The 11,698-nt window shown below is 27.1% G+C and overlaps 1 protein-coding gene across 1 annotated transcript in view; it reads right to left on the bottom strand.

Annotated features, from left to right (window-relative positions):
• The window catches only part of LOC136072144 (WD repeat-containing protein 89-like), a 28,470-nt gene extending 17,330 nt beyond the window's left edge, over positions 1 to 11,140 (bottom strand). The window contains exons 1-3 of the mRNA XM_065820725.1: positions 11,015 to 11,140; positions 10,849 to 10,877; positions 5,405 to 5,470 (exon numbers count right to left, since the gene is read on the bottom strand). Of these exons, the coding sequence (XP_065676797.1) occupies positions 5,405 to 5,470; positions 10,849 to 10,877; positions 11,015 to 11,106 (187 nt within the window). The 5' untranslated portion in view covers positions 11,107 to 11,140. The remainder of the gene's footprint in view (positions 1 to 5,404; positions 5,471 to 10,848; positions 10,878 to 11,014) is intronic.
• Between the last annotated feature and the right edge of the window lie 558 nt (positions 11,141 to 11,698).

Genomic DNA, 11,698 nt, shown 5'->3' with positions numbered 1-11,698 from the left:
TATTTAACAAGTTATCACTTTTATATGTTAAAATAAGGACTTTTTCGTATAAACAAAGATTGCAAATTTTTGACAAAGTGTTATAAGGATTGCAACGTTTTACAATTTTCCACTTAATTAAGGGTGTAAACATTTTGTCTTTTATGTCCCAAATTTCTTTAGGCAATTCGGTATCATTTTTATATTTATTAATGTTAAAAGATTTTAGATGGTTAGCATACCGAAATTTAAATGGAGCTTCACATAAGCCAAGATATACTTTTTCTTTGTAATCTGGTTTATTTGACAACACGGTTGCTTGATAAACGATGTTCTTCAACAAGCCCTGATTGTTCATGGGACAGATGGATTTATTGACACAGTTGCATGTTTTTCCCTCATCTTTACCTTGGCTATATAATACCCTGTGATTGTGCGAATTAATGATGGACTTGATGTTTGGCATACTTGAGTAGCTATCTTTTTTTGACACCGGTGATTAGCTAATATTTTGTTTTTTTGTTGCCATCAAGTATGACTTAGCGACGTTAAGATCCCACTACACATTATTTTGTAATTATTAGCGGGTTTTTTTGTTTTTGAATTTGTATTCAATGACTGATGATTGCCGTATGGGCATGAAACTTAAAGTACCATAGAAAAAAGTTGTTTTTTCTTCGTTAACATATATGTATATCGCTCTATTTGAAGTATCTTTTTAATATTGAGCACTCTTTTATGACTATGAGTTTTGTTTTATTATTATAATACAAAACAGCCTTAAATATCAATATATATATATATATATATATATATATATATATATATATATATAACCTTCAGAATTAGGAAAAATGAATCTTATCGAGGATGGCCTCAGATCACCAAAATAAATTTGATACAAAGGTGTTACCATAAAGCATAGAAACGAGGTTGGCAACTTTTTGCCAATCTCAAATACTTTTAGGTCCGCAAATAGGTCGACATTGCCGAATGCCGATATATATACTGTATATATATATATATATATATATATATATATATATATATATATATATATATATATATATATATATATATATATATATGACTACACCGACTGATTTTGATAATTTTTACAATGCAGTTAATGACTAGAGTGTTATTACTTTTGTAGCCATAAGTTTATTATTTTGTTTTTTATAACTTTTTTGCTAACAAACTTATAATAATTTGCTCCTTGAAAACAAAGTACATGGCTTTGCATAAACTTGAAGACCAGATATTTTTCCAGATTTTGTAAACTCCGATCATTTAATTTAACTCTTGTATATATATATATATATATATATATATATATATATATATATATTGGTAGTTTTTCACAGGAAGATGTGCGATCACATGTCTTTATATGACCAGGCAAATTAATTTTGTTTTGATAATTTGTCTGCGGCTATTTCAAAAAACATTGTAAAAACGAATGAATGAAAAATAATCTGAATTAAGTTAAACTACATCAAAACTTAAGTTAAATTACATCAAAACTTTTAACTAATGTTTTTATATTAGCGAAACGCTTTTTAATAAAGTAACAACTTACTGATAATGGTTTTTTAAAAGTATAATTGACAGTTGTATATATATTTTTAATTTATAATATGTAAATTGTTTAAGTGTGCATTTTTTATAATAAACGTTATTAAAAAATAAAAAGTTGTTTTGTTTTTATATATGATGACATTCTATGACAACAAGTCTCTTTAATGAATTTTAATATAAGAATAATTAAAGTTTGTACATTTGAAAAGGTAAATAAAATTTTGTTGAAAAAAAAAAAAAAAGACAAATGTTTTAGAAAGCCGTTAAAATTAAATAACTTTGATCTTAAATGCTTTCATATTAACAAAATGCTTTTTAATGAAGTAACAAAGGACTTCTAATGAATTTTTATAATAAGTATCAATAAACTGTTGTTCTTATTTTATATATATATATATATATATATATATATATATATATATATATATATATATATATATATATATATATATATATATATATATATATATATATATATTTGTGTTTTAGCTTTAGTTAAGTATTTTTTTTAATTTTCTTTTCCGTTAAGATTTTTTTTTATTTTTTAAAGTTTTTTTTAGATAAGTTTAAGTAAGTTTTTGTAGCGCATTTTTAAATTTTGAAAATATGTTAAACGCTGTGGTCAAATCGTCAAAACAAATTATTTTTTGTGTGGTCATACAAATGTGTGTGATTGCACGTCTTCCTGTGAAAGACTTATTAAGGTGGTCCTTAAAACAACTTTTTTTTAAAATGTTTGCTCTCACCCTCAAAATGTATTCTACATAATTAAATAATACTAGAGTTAAAAAATTTTTGAAAAAAAATTTTTTTAGGGGTAGCCCAAGACCCTTAAACATCAGGCGGGTTTCTACAACCATCAAAAAAATAGTTTTTCAAAAGTATATTATGTTGGATCTCAAAAAAAGCAAAATAATATAAAAATTTCAAAAGCAATCATCATTTTATAAAAAAATTATTACTTTAGATTTCACTGCCTAGAAAATAACATTTTAAAACTCAAAATAAGCATTTTTACAACAAAAATTTTATAATTTTTTTTTCTTAATGTTTTTTTATAAAATGATGATTATTTTTAAAATTTTCATATAATGTCGTTTCTTTTGAGACCCAACATGATATACTTTTGAAGAACTATTGTTTTGATAATTATAGGGACCCGTCTGATGTTTAAGGGTCTTGGGCATTATTTTATTATATAGAACATATTTAGATGGTGAGAGCAGACACTTTAAAAGAAATTGTTTTAAGGACCACCCATATATAAATATATATATATATATATACAGGGTGAGGCAAAATTAACTCCCCTATTTGAAAGAGCTGTTATTTTTTATATTGATATTAACTGTCATTTTTTTTTTTTTTTATAGTTGTAAAGTAGAATAGCACAAAATTAATTATGAATTGATTTAATGCACAACAACGTGCAGAAATTGTGACTATTTTTATTTAAAAAAATAAGTCAGTTGTGTTAACTCAACGAGAATATCGAAAAAAACATTGCAATCAATCGGCACCTGATAAGAAAACAATTCATGCTTTATCAAATCGATTTGAACAGTATGGAACAACTTTAGACTCTCACCATTCAGGAAGACCAAGAACCGCCCGCTCTGAAGATAATATATTGCTCGTGTTCGTGAAAGTGTTGCAGAGTCACCAAAAACATCAACAAGAAGACGTGCTCAACAATTAAACATTTCTCAGCGCTCTCTTGGACGAATTTTGAAAAAATATTTACACCTTTTCCCTTACCAAATCCAGTTTGTGCAAAAGCTATTGCCCAGAGATCATAATCAGCGTTTGAAGTACAGTAATGTCATTTTGAATCTTGCAAGAGAAATTAATAATTTTAGTGAAAAAATGATAATGAGTGACGAAGCATATTTTTATCTCAATAGCCATGTCAATAAACAAAATTCTCGATTCTGGGGAAGTGAAAGCCCACAAATCATTCATGAAACATTATTACATCCACAAAAAATAACAGTTTGGTGCGCTATTCATGCCAAAAATGTCATTGGACCTTATTTTTTTGAAGACGAAAATGGACAAACAATAACTGTTACTGGTGATAATTATCGACAAATGATCCGAGACTTTTTAATGCCACAAATGGAAGAACACAATCTGGACAATATGTGGTTTCAACAGGATGGTGCCAAACCACATACAGCCAAAGAAACAACACGGATTTTGAAAGACCTTTTTCCAGGTCAATTATATTCTCGTTTTGGTGATTTGCATTGGCCTGCAAGATCACCTGATTTAACAGCTCCAGACTTCTTTTTATGGGATTATTTAAAAGAAAAGGTGTACGTGAATAAACTACAAACTCTTGATCAACTGAAAAACAATATTTGACAAGTAATAGAAAACTTTGATTTAAATGATTTGTGTAGAACCGCTAAATGCGGACATTTAGTTGATATCATTTTTAAAAATTGACAAACAAATATTTAAATGCTAAATAAACATAATATTTGAAAAAAAACAAAAATCTTTCATTTATTTCAAAATTGTAAGCAAACCAAATGGGGAGTTAATTTTGCCTCACCCTGTGTGTATATATATATATATATATATATTATATATATATATATATATATATATATATATATATATATATATATATTTAGATATAGATATAGATATATATATATATATATATATATATATATATATATATATATATATATATATATATATATATATATATATATATATATATGTAGATATATATACATCATATATCTCTAGGCTAACTAGTCTTCTCTGTTTGAAATTTAATGCTAGCACGCGAAAAAACGCTGATAGGATGGTCATTTTAAATAAGCATGCGCGATTTAAAAAATTCATTCTTTTCTACTATTTAAATTAAAATAAAAATAGTGAAAAGAATGCTTTGAATAAATACTAGATAAAATAATAGATATATATATATAGATAGATATATAGATATATATATATATAAGTAACTTGAAAAATTATCTTAGACTGGGTAAATATCAAATAATGACTTTTGCTTAAAACTTTTTACTTTTAAAATCATTTAAGCATTAATAGAAGTCAGTAAATGCTTATAAATACAAGCATTTACAGCCTTCATTTACATTGCCTAATATAAAGGCAATCAAGTAATTTATGTATACTATCACAAGAAAAACACCCCAAAGCAATAACAGAGCCTCCACCATGTTACTGTAGGTTTTATTACAGTAATTTTTTGTGCGTCTCCTGAAATTCTCCATACCATTTGGCCACGTTTTGAGGTTTTTAGTTTAAATATACTTTTTCTTATCATCTTTTGATAACCCAAAATTATTGATAACAAATTAATCTTTTGACTTTTCCCAAAATTATCAAGGCTTATCTGTTTTTTCCAAGCCACATGGCAACCTAACTTATCTTTATTTAACGATGATTTGATTTATTCGGTCTCTACATGGTGTAGTTCTTCATTTTTGGCCACTTGGCGGTAAAAAAAGAATTGCTCTGGTCCTAGAAACAATTTGCAAACTTTATTTGCAAAGATTCACCAGCTTATCTTTGCTTATAAATTATTTGTCGCAGGTGAGGCATAAAATCTCTAACTATCTGCATTCTAGAATAAATATTCATGACTCAGCATGTTTACACTATAGATGGAAACACGCTACAGATTAGCTCATAGTGAAAGATTTATTTCAAGTGAAAGATATCATACTTTTGTTTCAAATTTTCTTCATAATTTTATTTTGAGTTTTCTTAAACAACATCAAAATATAAAACAAATTTTTTTCTTTTATATTAAAATTACTTCATAAAAATTAAACCAAGCATATAATACAAAATATCATACCAGAAAGTACTCCTTCTGTACAAAATGTCTCAAGATTGTACAACTTGATTTCATGTGTGCAAGAAACTAAAAATAATATTATTATTAGTATTAAATATTTTTATCTTATATTTTTAGGCCTATCATCTAAGTTTATTTATATTAAGAAATTACATCAATTTGCTTTAAACATAATGAAAATATTGTGTGTGTCCTTCAAGTGGTGGAAAAACAGGACCCAACAGCCTTAACCAGCCTGCTAACCTTCAGCTGGTGGAAAAACCTGATCCAACAGCTTTAACAGTCTGCTGACCTGCTATTTAAGTAGATTCAGATTTTTCTTAAATGCATTTTAGGTCATAAATAGGTTATATAGCTAAATATGCTAAATAGAGTTGTAAAAAAGAATAAAATTTATTAGATAAAATATAATAATTTATTAAGCATAACAGTTTTAGTAAACTTATATTAAAAATTAGAAAGAAGCTTTGTTCATATTGTGCAACAAAACTTTTCAAAGAGTTTTGAATGGAGTTTTAAAATATTACATGAATACATGCAAAAGTAAACTAAATATAAATAGAAAAGAAAAGCAGGTTGAACTGTATTAAAATGTTAAAAGTGTAGAGTTCAAAAAAATGCAGAGGAGCTCCTCTGCTTTCTAAATTAGGACTGAGGAAGTTCTCCATATACAAACAAATATTTGCTGTATGATAATGCTGTATTTCTTTGGTGATGACTAAAATTGCTGTATGGGTATGCTGTAGTTCTTTGATGATGACTAAAACCACTTTTAATCACCACATTTATTTGCTCATTTCAAATGCTTCAATAAAATGTTTATACAAAGAAAAAATATTTCAAAATGAGCTTATTTCTAGTGTACAAATGGAAACATAACAACATAAACAAGAAATTATTATGCTCAATATTTATAAGTACAAGTTACTGTGTAAGGCCTTAAACTTAGCTCACTTCTTTAAGGTTAAGTCCCACTTAGCTCACTTCTTCTTTAGTCCCACTTAGCTCACTTCTTTAAGGTTAAGTCCCATGTTGGACGATAAAAGTTAGATGCCTGTTGGGTGCATTTATGAATACAATATAAAATGTTGAAGTTGCGCAAAACAGCTTTCACAATTCAAAAAAAGTTAGTGAAAAAAGTACTGTGTACTGAGAACCCAACCTTAAAAAGACAAAGTTTTTTAAAAAGACAAAGCTTTCTCTTGTTTTGTGATGACTGGTGTAAAAAGCCTCCATGAAGCACATGAAGTGGTTCATGGCAATGCATACTTTAACTACATCATTTACATTCAGTTTAAGGTGATGATTCAAGCAATGCCACCCTACGGGGCACCATAATAGCTATGGAAACTTCAGCTTTAATTGTGTGAAGACGCAAGTACTTGATCCAGTCATTACAGAGACAACTTCACTGGAAAATCGTAGTAAATTCTAGGATAAATAGGAACCCTTAAATTAATGCCAATTAAGACAGTTAAGGATTTTTACTTTCTTCATTTGGCCACTTATAGAATCAATGATGTCTTCACAAATAGCATTTCAATGTAATATTCTGCCAGCATTAACACCATTTAACTTCTGTAGATCAATGAGGTATTTTGTATACACCATTTAACTTCTGTAGATCAATGAGGTATTTAACAATTTGGTATTTCTAGGATTACCAAGTTCAATTTCCATCAGCAAGATTGCCTATGAAACAAGCACTTAAGTAATTGCTTATGAAGCAAGCACTCAATCACAACACCACTCTTATAAAATCTTAGGAAAAAAAAAATATGATTGAAAAAATATTTAATGACAGCATCACACTTGCTAGGTACTGCTCCTTTATCACACATCATTGTAATAAAAAATTCAAATAATATTTTGAGAAAGTGCACAATTTCAACTCAGGTAGTAATTATTTGTATAATTTCTATTTGAGTTTTAACCAAAAGTATTTACTAAAACTATATGCTTAGATATTGTATTTTGTGGTGGATTTCTCTCAACAAAATAAAAAACATGAGGTAAAACTCTTAAAAATATGAAAATATATTTGACAAATACAATAGTTTCAGTTCATTTGACAAATACAACAGTTTCAGTAAAAATAGTTTGTCCTAGTACTTGTCTGCTGTGCTTTTGAGACATTCTTGCCTGTTCATGTTTTGTTCCAAGGCTATTAGAGTTATAAATATTTATAATAACTTAATATAGGTATTTTTTAAATAAACATTTTTCCTTAAATAACTACTTGCATCGTGGCATTTATTTATATTTATTTATTTATATTTATTTATTTATATTTATATTTCAATTATTTATATCAAACATTTACATTGGGAGACTGATGTACAAATGGTTTTTAAATTAAGATAAGCTATGCAACATAACCTGAGGTGTCATCAACTATAGATTAAGATAGTTTGAAAAACTTTCTTTTTGCTAAATGGTTTAAAAATACATTTATTTAACATTGTTACAAGCTCAAAGATTCAAAAATCTCCTCAACTATGGGCAGCATCAAAGCAACAAGCTTTTTATGTTGTGAGATTGAAAAATAACACATAAAAGTTATAAGTAAACTAGTAGAATAGCTTTTAAATATATATATATATATATATATATATATATATATATATTACAACAGGACTCAGAAATATATATATAGATTACAACAGACCCAGCAATTTTAGCAACTTACAAAGTGCAAAAAAGCTAAGATTCATTTTAATATGTGGCATTATAGCCACCTATCAACAAACCACCTATCAACAAAACCAACAGATAGTAAACAAATTAACTTTGAATAGACAAGAGTGCCAACCTGATGCTTTCAATAGTTTTACGTTGTATAAATGTCAAGTTTGTGACAATTTTTAATAAGATAAACCATTATCTTAATAGCATACAAACTAAATGGTTGTAAAAATCCTTTTTTTGCTTTAACCAACAATGTGTAAAAATTCTTAATAAGTATAGAGGGAACTTTAAAAGATATTTATTAAAAGTTTTAATAATTTTCTTTCAATGAAAAACCTTCTTAGTTCTCGATTGCATTAACAGCCTTATTTTATCATTTGCAAAATGTATCATTAGTCATAAAAAAACTTTTGAAAATTGATTTTATTAAACTTGTGGTGTTATATTAAAATATTTGTGATGTAAAGTTAAAATATTTTGGATTAAGCTAGAAATTTTGGTTAAGTTAGAAACTTTGGATTAAGTTAGAAACTTTGGATTAAGTTAAGAATGAGTTATAAGAATATATAAGAAAAAGTTGATTTGAATTAAGAAAAATAAAGTTCCCTAAAATCAGAACTTAATAAAAGGTGCCTTTGGGGTAATAGACAACTACAGTAAAGCTGACTGGGTTTCTTTCCGTGATTTTCTTCGTGATGGCCCTTGGGTAGAAATCTTTCGTCTTCCTGTCGACTAAGATGCTTCTTACATAACTTCGTGGATTCAGGCTGGCATGGAATCTTTTATTCCCTCTCAACGATTCAAGGTCAAGCCTCACTCTCCTCCATGGTTTTCCTCACACTGTGCTGCTGCGATTGCCAATCGAAACCGTTACTTCCATATTTATCAGCAAAACAATTCTCCAGAAAACAGACGTCTGTTTATTACTGCTAGAAACAATTGTAAAAAGGTTTTGTCTAACGCTAAAACCCGCTATTCTAAGGTCATGAAATCTCGTATCTCATCTCAAAAATTAGGCTCTCGTGACTTCTGGAGAATCTTTAATAATATCAATAATAAGGGCAAATCTTTAATTCCATCTCTCTTGTATGGTTCAGAATTTGTCACCTCACCTAAAGACAAAGCCGAATTGTTTGCTAAAAACTTTTCATGAATATCATCTCTTGATTCCACTAATTGCGTTCTACCTGATCTTAGTCATATATATATATATATATATATATATATATATATATATATATATATATATATATATATATATATATATATATATATATGACCAAGAAACACTGATTAAAAGTATCTTGTAATCACATGGTTGAGAATAACATTCCAACAATTAATGCAAATATCCATTCGACCTTTTTGAACAACTTCGTTTAAAGAGTAATCAGAACATACAACTATGTGTGTCGAGCTAAACACCGCCTTTAAAACGAGATCATGAAAATATGGGGCAAGACCATGTGTAATGTTACAGGCTACTTTAGTTTTCCCAATAGTCATTTTTTAGCTATTAACTGTCAGGAAACATAGACTGAAACAGTTGTCCTATTTTCGAACACAATCTGTAAGAGAAATGCTGCTGTGTAACGTATAGTGCCCAAAGTATTTCAGAATCTGTTACATTATTTTGAGCCATAAATAAGGAGAAAGGTGGTACTGTTGTGCTGGAAGAACTTGCTAAAATGATTGACATTGATTGAGAAGATTTGCTACACAGAAAGCTTATGGCAACCATTCAGAAGCTATTAAAGTTGATGTTGATGAAACAGTTGCTTGTGATTCTGTATTTTTCTGTGACTTGTTAGTAAAATAATCAAACACTGCTTAGTTAGCTTTTTAAAGATACATTTTTTAAAAGTCTTTTGACTGCCATTATACCCATATTACTTGGACAAAATGTCTTTCTGCATATACTAAGCATACCCTTTGTTTTATCATCAGCTCTCTTAAGCCAACCCCATAATGGATGACATTCATGATTGATCCAGTCATTATCAAATTAAGTTATTTTAGACATTTTTATTATTTCTATAATATTTACCTAAAAAAAATTAATTGTATTAACATAGTTAAATAAAATCATACATTTCAATAGATTTATATATTTCAAAGATATGTAACAAACTTTAGGTAATAATATAATTGCAATCATACACAATTTTATGAATGTATGGCAAAATGAACATAAATTTTTCTTTTATTTGATTGTTGTTTGGGAGTAAGTAAAAAAAAAAACATTAAAAAAACTAAATTTTAAAAAAGAGATTTTTCCCCCTGACTTTTGGAGAAAAAAAATAGAAATCCCTGAATTTTCCCTGATATCCCTGATTAGAAAAAATTTCCCTGATTTTTCCCTGATTTCTAATTACTGACCACACTGTCCAGAGGCTATTATTATGTTAAATGTTATTATAACTCTCTAGAGACTATGTTTGTTTTAATTGCTAAATAGGCTATTTCATTAAAACAAAATTCCTTTAAAATGTGAGTTAAATAGGTACATTTTTCAATGTACCTATTTACTCACAACTGTATGATTAAAAAGCAAAAAACTTTTACTGTTGAAACTCATGCAAACTATTTGCTTTAAAAATGATAGCTTTAAATTAACAAAGATATAGAAACTTAGAAATACTTAACAAAAAATATAATATACACATTTAAGTAATATGGAGATATTAAGTTTTAAATAGAATTTTATCCTATTGACTTTTGACAAGGACATATATTATTAGAATAAACATACTCACCAGCAATTGCAACACGCCCACCAGCATTGCTAAAAAAAAGTGTAATTTAAAATAATGAATGTAAATTTAGATGGGTTGAAAGACACATCAAAAGTTAAATATATAAACCATACCCTAAACCTGACAAATGAATTTACTATATTAAAATATATACAAATAAACATACTATTCTTGAAATGCAAAGTTAAGAACATATGCTGGTTCACTTGAAAGAGATATGGCACAAGAATGAGCCAGCTTCATTTTTGAAAGTGTCATATGAAACTAATTTTAAAATTGTTTTAAAACTATAATATTGAAAATAAAAAATTTATTTTATAGCTATAAGATTATATATTATAGTTATAACATATAACTAATAACTATAGTATATATATATATATATATATATATATATATATATATATATATATATATATATATATATATATATATATATATATATATATATATATATAATAGCCTTAATAGAAATTTGATGTCATACTGATTACTTAAACACTTTTTATTCAAATTCTTATTGCAAATATTAGTATCAATCAAAAAACTAAAAACTATGTGAGCTTTATCATACACATCACTTTGTTTTATTAAATGGATATTGTCCAAATTTCTAAGCAAAACATGTTTTATAAAAAAACAAATTTAATGTTTCAAATGTTTTTTTAACGTTTTATAAAAAAAAAGGCTTCATAAATTCTCATTTAGTAAACAAATTTGTTCCAGCATGATTGCTTTAGTGTGATATTGATAGCCAGTGAGTGTCTTATAGGTTCCATTGCATCAACGTAATCTTAGAGCTATGGAAAGTTGATACATGTGCCACACATCAGAAGTGAAAACAACAGTA

The sequence above is a fragment of the Hydra vulgaris genome, chromosome 15 (genome assembly GCF_038396675.1).
Source record: "Hydra vulgaris chromosome 15, alternate assembly HydraT2T_AEP".
NCBI classification, from domain to species: domain Eukaryota; kingdom Metazoa; phylum Cnidaria; class Hydrozoa; order Anthoathecata; family Hydridae; genus Hydra; species Hydra vulgaris.
The sequence above is the reverse complement of the archived record's forward strand: the minus strand, read 5'-3'. Positions and strand labels throughout refer to the sequence as shown.